The sequence below is a fragment of the Notamacropus eugenii genome, chromosome 5, assembly GCF_028372415.1.
Source record: "Notamacropus eugenii isolate mMacEug1 chromosome 5, mMacEug1.pri_v2, whole genome shotgun sequence".
Lineage (NCBI taxonomy): Eukaryota > Metazoa > Chordata > Mammalia > Diprotodontia > Macropodidae > Notamacropus > Notamacropus eugenii.
In genome coordinates, this window is record NC_092876.1 from 31884025 (window position 1) to 31906665 (window position 22641).

Here is a 22641-nt window from a genome sequence, read left to right on the forward strand (position 1 = left end):
AATCATTAGATCCTCAAAGCAGTCCTATGAGGTAGTTGCTATTATTTTCCCCATTTTGCAGTTGAGAAAACTGAGGCAGACAGAAGTAAAGTGACTTGCCCATAGTTACGCAGCCAGCAGTGTCTGGTGCCTAACTTGAACTCTGGTCTTCCTAACTTCAGGCCCAGCCTTCTCCCTTCACTTTGGTACCTAGCTGCCACCTAAAACTGTGCTTACAGTCCATTTTCACTGACAACTTCACTTAGAGTGGGAACATCTTGTGTTAGTGGGGACTGCTGGTCTGAAATTGCTTTTGTTCTGGTCCTGCTGTGGACCAGTTGCTTGGAACAGGGAAAGCTATTTGCTCAGTCTTTCCCTTGGTAAACATGGGCACGGCTGCACAGCTGCTCTGCTTCTGGAATTGCCTGGATTTTTTTTTTTTTTTAACATACAACAGCAGTTGGGCTGTACCTTTGTTTTATGAATCACGTGTGATAGCCTGCCGTAAATGATTATCTGTTATACTTTGAGGAACAATTTACTGGGATACTACTCCTATACAAGAACAAGAATGAATTCAAACTAGGATTTGTGTAGCACACTGTCTTAGCTAGACATGTCATTCTACCCATATAAGGCAAACTCCTCGGGTTACTTTTTACCTTGGTGGAATCACAGGAATGTCAAAGTAACAAGGCCACCTCAGCATAGCTCTGATTCTGCCTCTGCCATCTGATTCACCAGGCCTATCACATGACTTGTTATCCTGGTCATTACCTTTTGCCTTCATGAGTATGCTGGAGGCACTGAAGACCACTGCTTCCAAAATGAGAGGTTTCATTTTCAGGTCTTTTGGAGACAAGACCCACCCGAAAGCACCATTTGACCCAAGATATTTATATTCTACTTGGATTAAGCATTTTAGGAGATTTTATAAGGACTTTTCTTTCTTAAAGAGGCACAGAAATATTATTTCTTCTTCCTTCTCCCTTGTTATTTCTTACCCTGCGAAGGTAAAGTGAGCTCACAAGCTATCACAGTGTACCCAGCCACACTGATGGTCCTACCCCTATGGGCCAGTGCTCCTTACATCTCCTATAATTGGCATGTCCTTCCATAAGCAGCTTCTCTTTTTACAACAATGTGTGAAGTCAGAACCATCCTGGCAGGGTATTTTCCAGGCTTTGTTCCAACTTGGCTTGACTCCATTCCACAATGATGCTGGAGACACCCACCCTTTATGACTGATACTTGGTTTGGTAAGAGCTTAGCAATCTCCCTCCCACTCCTTTTGACTCCCCTCTTAGGAAGAATATAGGTAGGGCAAAACTCAGATGATAATGCACACCTGTTGTCCTGCCAGGGCAAACCATTTTATGGAACAATTATGAGTCAGAAGTTTCAGTATTTTTTTACTGACTCCTCCCTATCCCATAATTACATTTGGGCTAAAAAAAAAAAGTTTGTTTTACTTCTTTAAAAATCTGCCTAAGACATTGTTCTAATTGCCTGCCTCAGGTATGTAGGGTACCTAGATTTGGAATGTTGAAGGTTATGCCCTTCTCAGGACTCTGGGAGATCCCTCAGAATCCAGAGTGGTCCCATTTTATATCTTCATATAGTCTTGGAAGTTCTGGTACCAGGAAATAGACCTCCTCATCCTCTTGATTGTTCTGCTTACCCATGAGGCCAAGGAGAGGATTGTATAATTTTAATGCCACAAAATTGACTGTTGAACTCTTAGCATGGAATTTATGGTCTAAGTTCTCTCCCAGATACCGTGGTAAGCTGTGCAGTTGTAACAAAGGGCAGTATCTGCCTGTCTGAAGAAATCTCAGTGGCTTTTGTGCCAGCATTGGCCTGTTCAGAGAGGAGGGTAATTGATCATGTTGCTAGCTGCCCTAAAAACCTTCAGGTTGCCCTGTTTCTAAAAGGCTCATCTTACTCCCAAGCACTGTTAAGAGGGAGGTTAGCTGGGGAGAAGATACTGTGATGGAGTGTCTGAAACAGTGTACATCTGTGCAGTTTGTCTCCTGGCTTCTGTTTCCTGTGTCCTGTGTCAGGATACAGATTCTCTCCCAGACTAAACACAGCAGCTTAAAAGGCTGACTATCTGGAAGGCACTGGTTTACAAGAGCAGCATTTATGAAAATCAAAGAACACTGATTGGCTGTGGCCTTTTCTGTCACTAGCGGGCTTATTAGGTGCTCTACCCAGCTCCCATGCTAGAAGTTCAGTGATATACCATGGCTTTCACTTGAGTGAGAGCACAGTATTCTGTTTTCTACCCAGTCTTCTAGCCAACCACCTGGAACTTGGGGAAATGGCTTCACTATAGGGTTCACCTTTTGAAGGTGAACTATCTTTGGTAAAGGTCAATCCTAGTTTATTTTTACTTATAACAGCAAGCCCAGGCATGTGGATCATGTAAACATAAGGAAATGGTAAAGCACAGGGAGTGAGCCATATAGTAGAGAGGTGATTCTAGGTAGAAAAAAGGAATATTTGGTCCATCCTCGATGACTATGATGAATCTGGTTGTGAGCTTTAGTCCACAGTCTTGTCTTTAGGTCCGGAAGCCTAGGATCACATTGGCCCTTGAGTCATATGAAAGTAGAATCTAAGATTCTCTGGTGTTGATGTTGAGTTGTACCAGCAGAATAATCCCATGGGTCTGGAAGCTTAGTGCTTAATGGGCCTTGAAAGGAAGGTACATATTGGAGATTCAGTCTACAGTTTGAGTATCTAAAAGGCCTTCTTAAACTAGGCCCAGTTTTCATTGAGGTCAGTTCCCTTTTTGGCTTCTCACAAATAACAAATGTCAGTAATTAGACTTGTGTGTTCAAGCGTCCATTTGATATGATGTTAATGCAAAAGTGTGTCCATTGTCAGTGCTGTTTGTTGGGGTTCCAAGTTGTACCTCAGAGGCCAGGCATAGCTCATTTTACTATCCTGTTTGAGGATCAAAGTTTAAACCAGACAATCTTTAATCTGCACAGTAACTTGAGCTAAACTGTAAGCCACTAAAAGCGCAAATAGGGTGTTTTTTCCTTCTAAAGCAGAGACGTACTGTTCCACAGGTGAGGGGCCCCTTAGGTATGATCAGATTCATTTTAACAGCTAGATGCCAACAAGGCTGACCAGGAAGAACTTGATGAGCCCAGAGACAGTGGCATGCCTTCGCCTCTGTTGCTTGCCCCAATTAAAGGACAGTCTATTTTATTTATTCTCCATATAAAAAAAGTAGGGTGCTCCAAGGCAGCAGGCCTCACCTCCTCTTCCTTCCGAACAGTATTCTTTTAGACTACAATCTTGCCCTGTTGGTTCACCTGCTATGTTAAGATCGAAAGCTCTTTATAGAAATGAACTATGGGAGGAGACGAAAATACAACCATTTCAGAGGGACCAACCATTTGGAAAGGGAGGCAAGTGAGCTTATTTGAAGTGTGTGTGGGAGGACCTTACAAATATATCTCTTCAAAATAGTTTGCTTATCAGTACTTTGGGCTACTCTGGTTTTTATAACTAAGTTTTTGCCATGGAGGTTAAAGTCTCATTCCGAAATTTTCTTGGAGTCAGGTAACCAGGGTTCTACTACCAGCACCACCATTAACCACTATGCAGCCATGAGCAAGTCTCTCCTCTCTGAGCAAATTCTTTTCCAGATAGGTAGGAATAGATGATCACTAAGATTCCTTTTTAACTTTGCCCTTCTGATTCCTAAAAATATCTATGAATGAGTGTTAAGCTGGAAAAATGTACTCAGGGTCTTTTCCCTAATTGTTAAATGGTCAAAGGATATGAATAGGGAGTTTTCAGAGGAGGAAATTCAGGCTGTCAATAACCATAAGGAGAAATGCTGTAAATCACTAATATGCAAATTAAGACAACTCAGAGGCACCACCTCACACTCATTAGATTGACTAACATGACAAAGAAAGGAAAATGATACATGTTGGAGGGTTTTACAGGGAAAAAAAAGATATGCTAATGCACTGTTGGAGGAGCTACGAACTAGCCCAGCCATCAGTAGATTTGGAACTACGCCCAAAAAGCTATTAAATTGTTCATACTTCTAACCCAGTAATACCGCTACTAGGTCTATACCCCCCCAAAGAGTACAAATAAAGAGGCAAAGACCCATATGTACAAAAATATCTGTAGCAGCTCTTTTTTGTGTTGGCAAAGAATTGGAAACTGAGGGGAATTAGGGAATCAGTTGCGGAATGGCTGAACAAGCTATAATATGGTATATGAATTTGATGAAACACTATTATGCTGTAATAAATAATGGAGGAAATTTCAGAAAAGCCTGTGAAGACTTGTATGAGCTGATAGAATGTGAAGTGAGCCGGACCAGAAGAACAGTTTATATAGTAACAGCAGTATTCTAAAGACAAACAGCTTGGAAAGACTTAGAAACTCTGATTAACACAGTGACCAACCACAAGTCCAAAGAACATGATGCACCTTCCACCTCTCAGTAAGAAGCTGATAGACCCAGGGTGCAGATTGAAGCATATTTCTTTTCTCTTTTTTTTTTTCAAGGCAATTGGGATTAAGGACATGCTGGGGTCACACAGCTAGTAAGTATCAAGTATCTAAGACTGGATTTAAACTTAGATCCTCCTGACTTCAAGAGCAGTGCTCTGTTCAGTCTACCACCTAGCTGCCCCCAAAGTTTATTTCTTCTCTTTTTTTTCTTTCTTTCCTCCCTGCCCCCTCCCCTATTTTTTTTGTCATGAGTAATATGGAAACTTGTTTTACTTGAGTACACATATTTGTTATGGGTTTTGTTTTTCTTCCCTTCTCAGTGGATAGGAGACAGGAAGAGAATTTCGAATTTAAAATAAAATTTGAGGGAGAGAGATAATATGAATGAATGAGCTATAGCAAGAGGCTGAGCCCAAGACCTGGCCTGGCTTGCTTGCCAGGAGACATAAAGCGAATTGGACCTAAAGGGAATTACTTGAACAGGTGCAAGGCTCAGGGAAAGGTAAGATGGTTCAACAATCCCCCTTCTGCTGACTGCTTAAGTTTTTGTTAATTTGTGCTTTTGAGGGGTGGGGTTTTTTTGTGTTTTAGGTTTTCTTTTGTGTAGAGAAATAAGTAACTGTCCTGTACTTGAAAAAAAGAAAAGTAACCTTAGGGACAGAAAAGTTCATGGAAGTTAAGGGTTCTTTTGAATTACAACACTGCAGAGGACAGACTTTTGGCTTCACCAAATTCAGCAGCAGACAGGCAGCTTTCTCTGGCAGTCATCTTTTTGATGCCACTTTCCTGACTTCCTGAAAGCCCAGGAGATCAATTCTTCAAAGCATTCATGTCCAAATACACATCCACCAGCTCTCAAGACAGATGAAATTGTGTCATTGCTTGTTCCCCTATTGGCTATTGGAGCTGTGAGAACTCTAGGACTCCTGACCACTGTGGTCTAGTAGAAGATTCTCTCCTCCACCCCAACTCTACGTGTCCAGGAAAACCTGACTCAAGGAACTGTGAAGCAGTTGCTCAGCTTATGTGGCTATGTATGTATGTAGTTTTATATAGTTGGGTTATAAGGCTTAACTTACTGACAGCCCAGGATCTTTTTCCCAATCCTCAAAAGAAAAACACTTAAGTATCATCACCGTTCTTCAAGCTGGATAACCATACAAAAATATACAATAAGATTGGAAGCCATAAAGCCATAGAAGAGGAGCTTTGAAACCGTATAGCCCCCCTTCCCTTCTTCTTTAAGCTGAAGAAGCTGAGAATTTGGGATCTCCTCCAAGTCACTGCTTGTCAGAGACTGAGGTTGCAGGCCAGTGCCCTCTCAGAACATACTGTTGCTTGAACTGGAGATTGGAGGAAGCTAGAATGTCAGTGTTGCCTGTTATGAGTACGGATAGTTTTTTGGATAGACTTTGGAATGTGCTCTACACTGCCCTTTGGGGTATTTATACCTCTTTTCCAACTAGAACATATGAGTTTTCTCATGTGGGAAGAGAAAATTCCTAATAAGGAAAGCTGCAGGCTGGGACCCTAGGAGTAGCTCTTCCATGCAAGGACAGCTTTGCTCAAACTAGATTGTTTGCAAAAACCCATACAGCCTGCCTCCCCACTATGCTAACATTTTCACTTCCATGATTATGCTCATGCCAGTTGCCTCTGATGCCTCTTCATTCTAATGAAGGAGCCCTCAGGTGTCCATGGCCCATAAGGCCCCATCATCTAATTTGGAACCTTGGTCCATTATCCTGATTTCTTTCCCCCTGACCCTTTTGGTAAATTTTAAAGTATACAGGAATGGGTTGTTTTTATGAATTCTTTCCCAGGAATATATAGATAAGATATTCTTCGAATAGCTGAGTTAGGAACTTGTATGGACCGATGCTATCCAGCTGATGAGGGCCTGTGGGGGCACCCATGCTGATGACTCCCCACCTAGTAACAGGAGCAGAAAACAGAGTTGACAGGCTCAGGTGGCTCCTTCTGTCTTAACTCCTCTTGTGCTTCCCACACTTAACCCTCATTAAAGTGAGCAGAAGGTGAGGATAGGAAACAGGGGAAGAAGCTGCCGTTTCTGTTCACAGCAGGCCATTTCCCTTTGTTCATGTCTCCCATGTCTTATGGGATCTTAGAATATAAGCTGCTTGAAGACAGGCATTTAATTTGGGCTTCACTGCTGTCTGGTACAGTTGCTGTATTTTACTTTGCTCTTAGGAAATCTTGTAACCCAGATTTCTTCAGACTTGGCTGCAGCCTGAAAAGGGGCTTTGTAGTGGCACAGGCCAGAGGGCAGGTGAGCTGGCTGTCCTTCCAGTAGCATGAAAATGAACCCCACAGGGGCCAGTTCTCTCTGGCAGACCTGAAAATAACTTGACCAATGGATGATAAGAAGGGTGGTAGGTGTTTGCCCATAGGAATAAATAGCTCTCCCTCCTATGTGTCGGAGCCCTGGAACTGCTTCCTGAAGAATCTATGGATACACTTAACATGGGAAGCATCAAATACCACAGCAGGCAAGGGCTGAGTTCAGGAGGTGGGACACCTTCGTCACCCACAGTGCACCTGATGCCCCGGAGGAGCAACAGACCTGATACGGTATTTAAGATGAGGAGATTTAGGCTCGAAGTCTTGACAAAGCCCCTACCTTCTGTTTGCTGAGGGCTGACACCACAGGGCAGGCCTATCTTAGCTTGGGGTTGGGGAAAATATCTGACACCTAAGCTTTTTGGAATCTGAAGGAAGAGTACCTTTAGCATCCAGCATTCCCTTTCTGAGAGGAAGTGGAAAGTGATGCAGCTCAGGAACAGGGGACAGTTTCTCTTAGAATCCTGTTCTGGGTAGTGATAAGGAGTCACATCCAGCTGGTTGGTTTGTCTTGTCTGGTGTGATAGAAGCAAGTCGGAACTCGTTCCCTTTTTATTTTGTTTGAGAGGGTTACTCACCTGTGTACTTAGGGAAAGGGCTGTGTATTGCTGAAGTAGAGCTTATTTGGCCAAACTCATTTTTAGCATGAAAGGTTTAGGCTGAGAATAGGCTTTATATGAGTCAAACTTTTATTTTGGTTTGTTAAGGAATTTCAGCTTCTCTTTAAATGGCCTCTGTAGGTGCAAGTTTGCTCTGTCTGTCCTTGCCCCCTCACTGCTAAGTATATGTTTTGTAACAGCTATTTGGAAGGGAAGAGAAACAAAGCTCTTTAAAACTAGAATGATTGCATCAATAAACCTCTCTTCTTTCTGAGAAGCAATGCTTGGCTATTAGTGCATTTTGTCCCTTGGAAACTGCTTTGATGTCTTTTTGGAGGTTTCTTTTAAAAGTTCATTTCTCATTAGATTAGCAACTGAGAGAAGAAAAGTTTTCCTTTTGTGGGGAGGTGGGGAGGCCCTCATCATCAATAAATGGTTCATTTAAAGCTCATGGATGCCACATTCCCTGCTGCTGAAATCACCTCAGTCTCCAATGATTGGGGCTGGGTGTTTGGGGTGGAACAATCCCCATCATTCATTCATCCATCCATCCCACTTCCTGGTTGCCTAGAACCAACTCCCCACAGGAGTCCAGCTTAGTGGGAGGGTGCTAGTTACTCAGGAAGGGCTTTTATGGCCCAGCAAAGAGAGGAAGATGACCGGCTTTGGAGAAGGTGACTCAGGTTCAGTTTAACAAATCATTTGAGAAAAAGCTTTTTAGATCCAGATCTGCAAATAGGGAATTACAATATATCCTACATGAACCACTAAGTGTTTGTTTCTTTCCCTTCCCTATCCAGAGAGACTATAGCAGGCTACAGATATATAATTGCAGCTTTTGCAGTCACTTCTTTTTGTGGGTGTGGCATCCCCCCCCCCCCCAAAAAAAAAAGTCTGTGTCCTTTCCAAATAGTGTTCTTGGGGTAGGTTCTTCTTCTTACTGGAGTAGGTAGGTGGGAATGACTTCTGAGTAGAAAAGTCTTTCTTGCTTTGGCAAGTTACCCAAAAGGCAAGTGAAGGTAATCCTAGTTTTTTGAAAAAGGGAGGGGATCATCTTTCCTTGTTGCAAACTAGAGAGTCTGCAAATAAGCCAATGAACTTGACTTTACTTCCTGGAAAGATTGTAGGACATATGATTAAAGGGATGCTTACTTAAACAGGGGGACTGATCATTAAGGGCCAGTGTACTTCCCCAGAACAGGCCATTCCTGTTCCTCATTTACTTTTTGGGCAGAGCTTTTAGACTGGTAGATCGCAGGAATGTTGTATAGTTTGCTAAAGTATATATGTAAAAGTTTTGACAGAGTCTTCCATGCTCTTCTTGTGGACACGATGGAAAGACATGGGCTAGACAATTGTCCAGTTAGGTATTTGAGGCCAGACCCAGACATTAAAATAGTTTGATGTCTTCTGAGAAAGCAATGTCTTGGAGTGCTCTAGAAATTTGTGCTTGGAGTAGGGCTGTTTTTGTTTTTTTATCAGCGATTTGGGCAAAGGCATGAGAAAATGAAATAAAACTAGGAAATATAGCTAACACTTTGGATGATGAGCCCAAATCCAGAAAGGAAGACGGAAGGAGAATGCCTTGATAATGGTTCAGCTGGAAATGATCTTGGGGTTATTATTTAGTTGACTGATTTTTGGAGTCATAAGACCTGAGTTCAAAGCTATCTTGGACAAGTCATTTCACTTCTCTGGCAGAATGATTTGCTTGGATTAGGTTGCCTTTTTAAGTCTTTTCCAACTCTGAATATAGGATCCTCTGGGATACGGTAGGAATCACTAGCCAAGCCATTAGGTGCATTAAGAAAGGCACAATATCCCAAACTAGGGAGGTAATGGCTCTACTACTTCCTATCCTCTGTCCTAGTCAGACAGCACCTGGGTTATTATGGTCATTCATTCATACATCTCAGGAAGGGTGGGCAGCAAGGACTGTGTCATATGAAGAACTGTTGGAAGAACTCTGGGAATATTTAGCTTAAAGAAGAGAAGACTTGAGGGAAGAAGGATTAGATGTGTTATATGTGACCGCAGAGGGCAGAGGTGGAAGCATTGGGTAAAAACTGCAGAGGAGATGATTGAGAAAGATATAGGAAAAACTTCCCAATAATCAGAATTATCCAGAAGGGGAATGGGCTGCCTTTGCCCATCACTAGTCCCTCCTCACTGCAGGGCTTTAAGCAAAAAAGGTGATGGTTTCTGGGGGTTGTTGTAAAGTACATTTTTGTTTCGTTGGAAAGTTTCTAAGATTCTTTGATTCTGTGATTCCCAGACAACCAGTTGAGAGCTAGCTCTCTGTCCACCCCACTTCCAAATCAAGGCCCAGGCACAGTGGCCAAGGCAGCACTCCTGAGGGAAAAGGCGGAATGCCCTTTTGTTGGTTCCTCCCAGTGGTGTTGGAAGCCTTGGTTGTTGTACTGTAGAGAAGTTTGTTTTAAACTAGCTTGTTTTATTTTTGTCTTGTATCAGATAACTCTGATGAAGGTGGATTTACGGTCTGTGCTATCGTTTCAGTGTCTCAGCAGAGCCGTTTTTACCTTCACTTTTCTTTTTTTAATCTATTTCTGTAAGAGTCTAGTAGCCAAACTCTGTTAGTATGGATGGGTGCCTTACTTGGTTGGCTCACAGTCTAACCACTCTGTTGCCCCAGAGGGTGGGAGCCCTTATAAAATGGTATTTGCCATCAAAACCAGACAAGCTGGAGACTGTCTTCCTGTCACTCTTTCCATATTCACTAAAAGAACAGAGGAAGGAAGGAGGGCAGGTAGCTATAGTTACTCTAAAATGAAATTGAAGCTGAAGCCCAGGGTTTGTGTTTCTTGCTCCTCCAGTTCAACAGCTCTCCCTGTACCACTCCAAATCACTGGGTTTCTATGGTGGCACATTTGGAAATTTAACCTAGGAAAAGCAGGGACTGTCCTGCTTCTGGAGTCTCTTTTTCCTCCTAATGAAAAGAAATCTCTCATCTAGAGTTAAGGTCTAAAATGAATTAAGACTTGGCAACAGGAAATATCTAATGCTTTTGTTATAAAAGTTCTGGGACTTGGATTTTAGGGCTTGATCCATAGAAACATAAGCTATGCATCAGCCTGCATAGCTGAAGTCTAAAATAGGTAAAAATGAGAAGTGTTTAAGCTGAACGCTATTTTTATAGCATGGTTTAGAAAAAAAGCCATGAATTTTTAACACATAATTCATTCTCTAGCCTTGGCTCTGTGGGTCGCTACTTTCTTCTGGGAAATGATCAGTTGTGGTTAACTCAGAGGTTAGAGATGTTACTTATCTTATATTTTCCTTCACTCAAGCTCAGCATTTCAAGAGTAGCTCATCATCCACCTCCCCCCATTGCCTGTGTGAAAGGGCGATCCAAAGTCAGCAGAACTCCTCTTCTAGACCTGAGAGGCAGCTCTTCCCTGCAGCTTCAGTCACCAACCATCTCTTGGTGTTCTCCTTCTGTACTGTTACTACTTCCTACTTCAAAGGATGTAGGAGTTTGTCAGCATTTTTCTACCTAGGCAGAGCCCAGCCACTCCTTGCCTTTGTAGATGGGTAACGAGCCTCTCTCTGCACTTAGTCTTTGGATGAAATGCGTATAGTGTCAGTCAGTCCTTGTTGGCTGTAGGACCTGCCTGGGCTTGTGCTCCACTGGCAACTTCTTGGACTACCCAGAGTCATCACCGTACTGCTGCGAGGCCTTGGTGAAGAGGTTTTCCTTTAAAGCATATCTAGGCTATTGGCTAGCTTCTATTGGGGCAGCTCTTTGTGTACTTAGTGCCACACTGAGGTGCTGCAAGTGGATATTGAAGTTATAATTCACTTTCTATATGTGGAATCTTGGATTTATTAGCGTAGAACTCACCAGCCCCCTAGGTCAAACATACCTGCACAAGAAAGAATTCTTTCTACCATGTCTCCAGTAACCCTCCAGACTGCTGTAAAACCTGTACTAAGGCAAAGACCACCCTCCTCTGAGGTGACTCAGGCCACTAGCAGAGAGTTCTTATCACTTAGGAAGCTTCCCCTTAGAGCAAGTTAGAATTTCTTGGGGGCTAAGAGGGCTGTGCAGCAGCAGTTCTTTGCATTGCTCTTAGCTCTTCCCTCTGGAGCCCAGCTAGACATGCTAAACATCCTTTGTAACTTCAGGCATGAACTCAGGACCCTTCCAGTGGCTCCTCTGACCTCCAGCTCATCAGAGTCCTCAGCAAAATGTGTTGTTGGTTCAGAAGTGACCACAGTCCGTCTGTGGTCTGATTAGGCCAGGAAGGCCAACCCCTGGACCTAGTGCCTCTGCATACAGCCCAAAAATGAAATGGCCATTCTGATGGCCACTGTGTGCCGTTAACAAAAGCCCCAAAACCTTGTGCAGATGAACTGCTTCTACCTGGGCCTTGTGAAACTGATTTATAAGATGTTGGAGGCAGCATGATGTAGTGCTTTGGAGTCTAGAACACTTTGATTCACATCCTATTTTTAGTACAAACTGACTGTGTGACCCTGGGTTAGTAACTTAGCTTCCCAACTTTCCAAGAGAAGTGTAGAATCTGCATCAGTGTAGGAAAACGTCTTACTTGAAACTCCCATCACTGGTGAAATCACAGGTTCAATTTAAAAAATACAAGCAGGTATATTGTGGCCTGTAGGGACTGTTCAAAAGGAAGCCAAATGACTGGCTATCATTAGGGAGGTTAGCTCAGCCTTGAAGCATAGGGAAGCTTTGACTGGACAGAGGGGAGAGTTAACAGGCGGGGCCATGGCAACTGACCGAAGAAGAGCAAGGCCAGCCTAATCGTTCAGGCAAACAGTGAGTTTGGCCTGGCTTGAGCAGAGCAGATGCAAGTTGAGAGGAAGGGGAAACAAGCTTTATTCAAATCTCAAATCCATGTTAGACTTCATGCAGATGCTGAGCAGGAATAGACAGCAATAACCCTGCCCTCTTCATTTATTAGCTCCCTAGTTCAAGCCCCACTGTCACAGACTTGGTATGTTAGAGGGTCACATGTAGTCAGACAGGTTTTCACTTCTAGATTGATATCTGTTCTTTGGTGGAAGTTGAGTGCTCCTGAAACTAGTATCCAGCATCAGGGCATAGAGAACACCTGTTCTTTTGGGGTTTTGCCTGGCAGAGCAGATTTGAACTAGCCACAGCTGGGTAGTACAATGGATAGAACTCTGGGTTTGGAGTCAGGGAGATCTGAGTTTAAATTCAACTTCAGACATTTGCTAAGTTTAACCCTGGGCAAGTCACTTAACTTCTGCCTACCTCAGTGTCCTCAAGTGTAAAGCAAATAACAATAGCACCTCAGTCCCAAGATTGTTGTAAAGTGCCTAGCATAGTGCCTGTCACTAAGCTGACCCTCCCTCTTACCATTGAGGGTAATACCATCCTCCTACTCCCTCAGGCTCACACCCGAGGTGTCATCCTCTACTTCTCACTCCCCTCCCTCCTGCAGACCAGCCAGTTTCACTTTTGCAATATCACCAATGCCCCTCTTCTGCCCTCTGACCCTGCCAACCTCCCTGGTGCAGGCTCTCCTTGCCTCACCCCTGGACTGTGGCAGTAACCTGCTGATGGATCTACCTGCCTCTAGGCTCTCCCCACTTCTGTCCATCCTCCATTCATTCACCAGAGTTGGCCCCCTTCACTGCCAGAATCAGCTGCAATGTCCTTCAGAACCTAACCCTCTCCTGCCTTTCCAATCCACCATATACACTGGCTTCCTGGCTGTTCCACAAACAAGAAACTTTCTCTTTCTCTGCTCCAGGCATTCTCTCTGGCTGTCCCAGGTGCCTAGAATACACTGCCCTTCAGCTCTTATCTCCATTTCCTGACTTCCCTTAAATCCCAACTAAAATGCCACCTTTTACAGAAAACCATTTCCAATCCTCTGAAATCTAGTGCCCCTCTCCCTACTTTTATTTTCTCTTGATCCTGCATATATTCTGTACATTAAATTGTTAGCTCTTCAAGGAGTAGGGACTGTTTTTTGTCTCTTTTTGTATCTCCAGCAATTAGCACAATGCCTGAACACAGTAGGTGCTTAATAAATGTTTGTTGATTGACTAGAAATCCTTCCTTCCTTCTGCTCTCTCTCCCTCCTTTACCACTGTATTGTTAGTCAGGCGAGAAACCTGGTTTTGAGCACTGGCTCTGCCACGTAATAGCCATGTGACCTTGAGCAAGTCACATAACTAATCTCTGAGCCTCTGTTTCTTCTTACGTAAAATCCATTTTGACAGGGTGATCTCAGGTGCCTTTCAGCTCTAGAATCAGTGGTTATCTGTGCAGAGGAGCCACAGCATGGCTTTCCCAGTCTCTCTTCTCCGCCCCCCCCCCCCCAACTGTTTCATTTCTTCCATAGTCCTTGATTGCTCCCCTCCACGTCCCAAGAACTCCACTTCTGATCAGGAGTGGAGATCTAGGACACTGTCAGAGTTAGCACACGTTGTTAGAGCTCAGAAATCTGTTGGTCTATCCATTCATTCTCTGCAGCACCAAGTATTAATTAAGTGGCTACTCTGTCTAGGAGGGTTTGTTGTGTTGTATCTTTTTGTGAATGAGCATAGCTGGTAACAGTTGTCAAAACAAATGGTACTTGGCTGCAGCCTCTTTGGAAAGAGTTCTAGCTCTCCTCTGTATTGCCCCCTCTGCTAGCTTATCTGGCTGGTTACAGGCTTGGACTGGTAAGCCACTTTGTACTTTGGGTTGGCCTTGTGCCAGCCCCTGCAATTGGAGAAAGTCACAAGATTAGCCTGGAATCTTGTCCCTTCCCCAGTATCACTTCAGTGAGAATGAGCATAGATGGCCTTTTCCCCAAAAGAGACTTAGGCACACTTATGTGAAAAAAAACATCTCCTCTTCTTCCTTTTGTTGACAGTGTCTTGTGACATGCCCTTCCTAGGAACTGTACTGATCGTACTGCCCCCTCTTTGGTTCATGCCATGGCTGTTTCTGGTGGGGGGGGGGGTGTTCTGTTTATGCTTTTATTTGTATTTCCCACTTATTGCCTCTTTAAGTATCAGAGAAGGAAAGCACTCCAGAAATGGAGCCATGTCTTGTATTGCCAATACATTGGGATCCCTAGAAGATTTTCAGAAACCTTTTGTTCCTTCTTCTTTGAGCATGTCTGTCTAACTCTGGGACCTTTATGATCTGCTGTGTGATGTAAGGCTAGTTTCATTCCACAGTCTGCACTTTGCCTCTCTGTGCCTCAGTTTCCTTATCTATAAGATGTGGATAGCCATCCTTCACTGTATACCACATAATATTGGCTTGAAGAAAACACTTTTCAAGCCTTAAAATGTGGTAGACATATGAGTTACTATTCTTAGATTAGGGCAGTTGGAAACTGCAGTTTATGGTTTTGGTTTGGGCAGGTTGGGTCATGTGATCAGTTAGTGAAGGCACAAGAGGATGTGCAGTGGGAGCGGTGAACAAGACATAGGCATCAACATGCACCATTTATTGTTGGTGAACAGAGGCAGCCTCTCTAGTCCAAAGGTACCCCTGCCCACGGTGAAGCTCTCCACAGTTTTGTACGGCGATAAAAGAATGCAGTCCCTTTCATGTTTTCCCTGGGCAGCCCTTTCATTTTATTAGTGAGAGGTTAGATGCCTTACAACCAGAGGTCATATAGGTACTAAGTACAGAGCCAAGATTCAGTTGCATTTCTTTTGCCTCCACATTCCATGCTCTTTTCAATGTCATATTGCAGATACCTTCATCTCTCTTAGCTTCAGCTCCAAAACGAAGTTAGGGTAGATAGCCGTTAAAGATCATTCCTGCTTTGACATTAGTTTTATGTTCCATATGATAAGGGCTCCTCTGACTCTAACATTCAGGATGCTACGTAGGGGCTTACTTTTTTGCCTTTACCATGAATCCCTGAGTGGGCAGGCAGACAAGCAAGCTTGGCTTTATGGTGAGGACTTTGGTGCTGAAGACCACATATTGGGACACAGCACTGTGCTCTTTGCTTGGTTAGGAGCCATGGCTGATCCTGGTCTGTCTGGTTGAAGGTAAACTGGCCCACTTAAAGAAGGCTGTCTGGGAACGTGATTGTAAATAAGCATACTGTACCCTAATCCAGAGTTTTTGGGCTCCTAGACCTTCACAGCATGGTGCAACTCTCATTTGCGGAAAGCTGGCACTCAAATCGAGAACATTGATGAGGATTTCAGAGATGGACTCAAACTCATGCTTCTCTTAGAGGTTATTTCAGGTAAGGCCTGTAACATATATAGAGGTCTTGGCAGAAAAACTGTGGAAACTACCCTACAAAATGGTTGCTGTAGAGAAGGGTGAAATTACCTAACTACTGTAGTGCTTTTGGATTGGGGTGTCCATCTGTCAGCTCTGGGCATTGTCCTGGGATGGAGAGTTTTAAGTGTTTTGGGCTGGGGAATTAACTGGCAGCATATTTGTGAAGTGGATCAAGAAACTCAAAACCTGTTTTCTGTCCTTTCCCTCCCTTCATCTCTGCAGGGGAACGGCTGCCTAAACCAGAGCGAGGGAAAATGAGAGTGCACAAAATTAACAATGTGAACAAAGCCCTGGACTTCATTGCAAGCAAAGGTGTCAAGCTGGTCTCCATAGGGGCTGAAGGTGAGTTGAGGATGGTATCTCTAGGATTAAGTGCCAGCTTGTTCTTTCATTTTTGACCCTGACATATCAAACTGAGTATAAGGCCGTATATGATGGAGTCATCATGTCAGGAAGAAGGATAGCTGATATTGGCATTTCATTTTGGAAAACCAGGGGTCTCATAAACATTCCAAAATGTTATAAAATATTTTCTTGATTTGACTGTGATTAAATTGATCTTTGTTCTTATGAAGCCTTATGTTATTTGCTTTCCTGTTAGAGCAAATCATTTTTATATAGTAAAGGGGAAAATCAGCATTTTCAGATTAATTCTGAGGAAAGGAAACAAAATGACCATCCTAACCACATCAGTAGAACATGCCCTTCAGATGGTTTTCTAGCAGTATACGGACGATGTGGCCTTATGCTGGGTCTTTTTAATCAAAAGTGTGCGTTTGTGAGTCAGCCAGCCTGGGGACAGAGAGAACATTGCCACATGTTGGAAACGATCCCAAGGTCTTTTTAGAGCCCCGATAGCCCTCATACGAGAAAGGCACTTTTGGGGACAGGGGGTTTGGAACAAGAAGTTCAGTGTGGCACAGGGTAGTTCGGAACAGAGAGAATCCTGAAACTATGAATTTTATACTGGGAAAATAATGCTATCATCAAAGAAGACTCATAGACCCACATCCAGATTGGTTTTCACCTTTTGTTGGCTGTTATTCATTTATTTCTTACAAATGCTAATGACGGACTCCCCTGGGTTCAGTGAATAGCAGATGCTTGTTCCTGGACACAGAGGCAAATTATTAGACTTGAGCCCAGCGCACAGGGTAGATTGAATGTGTCCTCGTTTCATTGAGGGGCTTCAGAAAAGGCCATACTTGGTCATACTGGTGCACTAGCTCTTCCAGCTCCTAGCCTTGTGTGAAAATCTCCACATCAGCAAGCTCCTTGTAATAGAAACTGTCCAGACAGAACATGGATACCTCATGCTTTAGTTTCGGTCCATTTTCTGCCCACCTGTCTTTAGTGGATGAGGAGAATACCTCACTTCCAATCTCTTTCCTCAAGCCACCACACTTCAAGGGGAAAAAAACCCTGGAGTGAATATTCCCTCAGTCTAGTGGCCAGATACATATGAAGCCACAGATGACAGAGCTCACAGGCACTTTAGAGAGGAGGTGAAAGCAGATTGGGGCCAGCAGCTTGGAATCCAACACAGCTCGCAATTTTAGTTATTAGTCAATGTAGATTTTCTTTCCTGGGATATCCATATTGTCCCAGCTTTTAGAAAAACAAAGAAAACTAATTGTTATTAATGACTAGATTAAGGAATTTGGCCCAAATGCCAACACAGTTTATTTGTGTTGTTCCAAGTATCACTGTAAGGTATTTCTTTGAGGGATGCCAAGTCTACATTCTGGCACTCAAGTTGTTCGTGGAGTGAGGGGAGGGGGGTGTAAGTTAAAAAAAAAAAAAAGATCCAAATCCTAAGATTCATTGTCCTTGAGTGCTTCTCTCTTCTGGTCTGGCTCTAGCATTTTGCTTCTAACAGCAGCATTTACTTTGCTGTAATTCTGATATATAAATAGAGATGGGATTGGAAAGAAGCAGGGGAGATGTTTTTGGCAAACCAGGCTTGAAGCAAGTGTCAGTTTTCATTTTGAGGAAAAACTCAACCTAAAAATGTCTGCCTCTTCTCCTCTTAATGCTGCCTCCTAGCCCCCATCTATGGTAACCTTCTGCTCTTCAGAGAACTAAGAGGCTAGCCTGGTAAGAAAATGTAGGTAACTTGGAGAAGTTCTGTTGACCTAGCAAAGCAGTGGGGTGGTATCTGAGCTGCCAGAAAGAGCTGAAGGGATCTGGCCCTGTGGTTCAGGACAAAAATCATGAGATGAGAAACCTTCTGGAGTGCTGACAACATTGCCTCAGGAGAGGGAGTTATGCACCACTCAAACTACCCAAGTCAGATACCTTGATAGGAGATGGCTTTCACCACTTTGAGAGTACTGCCCTTTTTTAAAAATACTGATGTTCTTTTTAAAAAATATGTAACCGTTACTTTCAGTAACTGCCCCTTCTCCAACAGAACTGTTTTAGTAACATAAGTACTGTCATATTGACCAAGTCTGAAAATAAGTACCTCTATCCACAACTATACATTCACCCACTCTCTGAAGAGAGGTGAGAGGCACCATATTACTTCCAGTGGGGTCAGGCTGGTGAATTGTACTCTTTATGAAACCTTCGTAACTTTGAGGATTCTTTTGTGTGCTATTTTCAGAGATTGTGGATGGCAATGCAAAGATGACATTGGGCATGATTTGGACCATTATTCTTCGATTTGCCATCCAGGACATCTCAGTGGAAGGTAAGCGCTAACTGGCTGCTGACTTAGCTGTCCAACTTTCATGGGAGACATGCTAATATCGTACTTGTCTGTTCAGATTGTATTCCTCTGGGCTTATTTCAGTAGGGCATTTTGTTGGGAATTGGCCCTTTCTTCAAGTGTAACATCTAGCATCTTTGGTCCATAGTCTTGGATAAATCCTAATCATCCCATCATGAGTGTCTTCTCTGATCTTCCATATGTGGCCCATTTTATTCCAAAGACCCTTGGACATCCTTTAGCTCATTGGATACACTCATAGGAGGTTGGCAGATGGGAATTCTGAGTCCCAGAGAGATGAGGTGACATGCCCAAAGTCATAACAGAATCTGGAACAAAATCTGTTGATCCTGACTTCGCTAGAGATGCCAGTGTCACTTCCTTCTTTGCTTTGGATGTGAAACAGCATAGGCAATTGTTTTCCTTTGTCTCACCTCCACTTGCAGAATCACATTCCAGGCTGCCTGGTTTGTGTGTGATGTATGATGAGAAAAGAGAGGTACTGCAGCCAGCATAACTCAGTGGGGTACCTAATTAGGAAGGGAAAATAGTCCCTTATTCAACAGTTTCTTTTACTCAGTTCAGCTCAGTTTTTCCAAATGTGGGTACATTGGTTCTTTACATGCCCTGATCTCTGAGGTCTTGGGTAAGGGTAACTCACTTTCTTTCACGGGCCCTAAATGTACATTGTCTAGTCTTTTCTTTAGCCCACACAGACCTAGACTTTCTTTTCTATCCCCAGAGAACTTTATACACTTAGTCTGCAGAACTAGCTGATTCCTTACGTGAGAGCCTGTTTGCTGGGGCAGAAATCCCCATTTGTCTTCACCGACTTCTTACCTTTCAGATAGTGTGCTGGCAACTTAGTGAAGCAAACTTTCCTTTCTGAAAAGGTCCCATCCTTCTTGTTGCTTCCACGCAAAGAACATCCAGCAGTTTTCACTTCCCTTCCTTCTCTTGGAGTAGCTTATGCCACTAAGGATTACGAGAGAAGAATTCAGCTTTTATAGAGGAGTGAGCACTAGGTTTGGAGTCCCAAGTCTTAGTTCAAATTTTCCCTCATCCCCCGCCCTCAGTTTCCTAATATCTGAAACAGAAGAATGCACTCGATGACATCCAAAAACCTTTTCAGCTCTCAGTTCTTGATTCTTTCCAGGACAGAAGTGTTATCACTCATGCATGAGGTGCTGGGAGCATGGAGTTAGCAAACATGTATTTTGTATCTTTGTTTAGCCTTTGTCATCAAGAATATACATTTCAGCAACAACATCTGCCAGTAGAAGTTCAAAGAAATGATATTTTATCATTTTTTTTTTATTAAAGATGTAGGGGATAATTCACTTTTGGGTACCAAATTATATTTTCTGGGGCCTCCTAGGCCTCTCAGGTACTGAAAATTAAAAGTAAAATCTGGGGTTTTTTTCCCTTTTATTTTTCTCCCCCTCCACCTGAAGAGTTTTAATTTTGATGTGTCATTTGGTGAGGGATAGTTTACTTTATCATAATACATCATACTCTTTCTGTGAAGAGCAAGAAAATGTTATCTTGGTACCTGTTAAGCTTACTGTCTTCAAGGCACTGTACTATAGTCTGGGGATACAAAAAAAAAGACCAAAAAAAAAAAAATCCTAGCCTTTAGAAGTGTATATTCTGATTAGGGGAGAAAACATGTAAATATCCAACCCCATTATATATGCAGAGTGAATGAAAGTAATACCAAAAGACTTTCATGTCAGACCATGAAAGGCTTTGGCAAAAAGTGGAGTTTGGCCTGCGTCTTGGAGAAAGCTAGGAAGTAGAGGTGAGGGACAGAGCCTGCCACGCTTGTGTAACATTGGTGCAAATGCATGGATATGGGAGATGGTGTGTTCTATGAGACAGCATGGAGGCCACTCTGGGTAGCCCATAGCTTGTATGAGTGGTCCAAAGTGTGTAGAGACTGGAAAAATAGGAAGGGACCAGGTTATGAAGAGTTTTACACAAGAGACAAGTTTAGATTGGCTACTGAAGGTGATAAGGAGCTAGTGGAACTCATTGGTTAGAGAGGGTGACACAGGCCCTGACAGCCAAGTGGACAACGATTGGAATTGTGAAGACTTGAGGCAGTCAAAATGATCTAAATGACAAGGCCTACAGCAGGGTGGCAGCTGTATTGTGTCAGAGGAGAAACAAGAGACTTGTATGAGAGATGTGGTAAAGGGGTGAGTGTGAATGAGTAGTCAAGGATGACAGCTGAGAGTATGAGCCCTACTGAATGGAGCCTTGGGTAAGTAATAAGGAAATCCAGGAGAAGGGATGAAAGGGGAAGATGAATGGATTTTGAGCCTTCTGTGAGACATCCAGTTTGAGGGATACAAGAGGCAGCTGGAGTTGTGTGACTTGCTCAGCAGAGAGTCTGACACTGGAATATCATCTGCTTTGAGGTGATTATGAAGTCCGTGGGAAGTGACGAGATCAGCAAGGGAGAGGGTGCTGACTGGAAAGAGAAGGAGGCTCCGTGCAGAACCCTGGGGGAGGCATGCCCACTGTGAACAGATACAGCATGGATTCTGAGGCGAGGCCTGACAGAGTGCAGCATCATGAAAACCCAGGGAGGAGAAGTGGTCAGCAGGGCCAGAAAGCTCAGCCTTGAAAGACAGCTGATCAGGAAGATCATAAAAGCTGATTAGTAGGTTGGACAAGGTCAGCTTGAATTCAGTGACGAGGTCAGAGGAAGAGGAAAGCTCTGAAGAACAGGAAACCCAAGGACAATATTCTTCAGTGGTTCAGTAGTTCTGCGTCTTCCAAGCGGAGGTTTTTATGGTTGGCTGAGCCATGGGGAAAGATGATGAAGTGTAGGCCGTAGAAAAATACATGATGAGCTAATGGCCTCCAATGTGCAGAGAGCAGAGGTGACCACCTCTTCACTGGGGGGGAGCCCAAGAGAGATGTCTGAGTGATAGAGAAAGTTGGGAGTTCTCATCGAGAGGGTTAAGGGAAATGAGAAGAATTGGGACAGGTCTGTGGAGAGTGGGTTAGCAAACCAATTAGAGAGGAATGGAATATTTACCGCTGCAGGGAGGGCCCAGTCAACATGTTTTCATGATTTCCTCCAGCTCCATTCAGCCTCTTGTGAATAGGAGGTAGGTGGTAGGGCTGGGAATTGGCAGAGAATTATCAGTGGTAGTTTGAGATGAGGGCAGCAAGAGATTAGTGACGGTGGAGAGTTGATTCACCAATGAATCAAACTAGAGAAGGGAGGTGAGTGTAGAGGTCAAGAGATCATGGCCTGGGAAAAATCTGAGGGACTGAGAAGGTGAAGGCCACAGTGAAGATGGAGAACAGGTTAGGTACCATAAGGCAGAGGAAATGAGAACAAGAAAAGATTATGATCAGGTAGAGTTGTTTGAGGCTTCAGGGTTTTCTGTAGAACGTAGTTTTGAAGTATGGTGTCCCTGAAAGAGGAAGCTGATTAGGCACATGGAACCAATGCCTAAAAAAGAATGAGAGGTTAAGAAAGGAGGCTAAAAAAGAGAGAGAACAAGGCCACTGGTTTGGAACTATGTGGAAAGTTGTTGATGTCATTATTGCATTAGTGTCTGTGGCAGATGCTTCTGGTGGGCAGACATTGTACCTGTGGGTGAGTCGAGTCTGGCATTAGTGTTCACTGTTTTTGTCTGTCTCTCAGAGACCTCTGCCAAGGAGGGTCTCCTTCTCTGGTGTCAGAGAAAGACTGCGCCATACAAGAATGTCAACGTGCAGAACTTCCACATCAGGTAAGCCTCTGAGGTCAGTATCTCTGTCTCAGGCCTATAACCCTGGTCTAGGACACTGCTTCCTGCTTTAGAAAAAGCAGAGCTGCTGGGGCCATGAGGAGCCTTAGGTGCTCCTGACTTACTATAACCTCAGAGAGCTGGCAGCCCCAGAGAAATTTTTGCGGGGGGGGGGAGGGGGGGGCTTTCGTTGAGTAGATACATTTTAAATCCAGACAAGATAAGTTGTCAGATCACATTTCTGAAATAATGTTGTTCCCTATTATTGAAGCCCTGTATGATTCACCTTTATCTTTCTTAAAAACAAGAGTCTGAGATGTGAGAACAAAACTGTGAAAGGTTATATAGGATTATGGAGATTTAGAGCTGGAAATTGGACACTATCTAGTGCATTCCTTTTCATTTTAAGAGGAAAAAAAACAATCCGAGAGCTTAAGTGACTCTCCCAAGGTCACTTCCAAGATTTCGGGTAAAAGAGCT

The 22641-nt window shown here is 43.5% G+C and overlaps 1 protein-coding gene and 1 long non-coding RNA gene across 4 annotated transcripts in view; both read left to right on the plus strand.

The window, feature by feature from the left end:
* Positions 1 to 22641, plus strand: part of ACTN4 (actinin alpha 4) — a 77891-nt gene that overhangs the window by 34054 nt on the left and 21196 nt on the right. For all 3 annotated transcript variants that reach the window (XM_072608307.1, XM_072608305.1, XM_072608306.1), the window contains exons 2-5: positions 15541 to 15655; positions 15919 to 16038; positions 18305 to 18391; positions 22077 to 22164. In XM_072608307.1, the coding sequence (XP_072464408.1) occupies positions 15541 to 15655; positions 15919 to 16038; positions 18305 to 18391; positions 22077 to 22164 (410 nt within the window). The remainder of the gene's footprint in view (positions 1 to 15540; positions 15656 to 15918; positions 16039 to 18304; positions 18392 to 22076; positions 22165 to 22641) is intronic.
* On the plus strand, positions 4435 to 4834 carry LOC140503914 (uncharacterized). The gene is made up of 2 exons (XR_011966911.1): positions 4435 to 4565; positions 4794 to 4834. It is a non-coding gene; the product is annotated as an uncharacterized lncRNA (long non-coding RNA).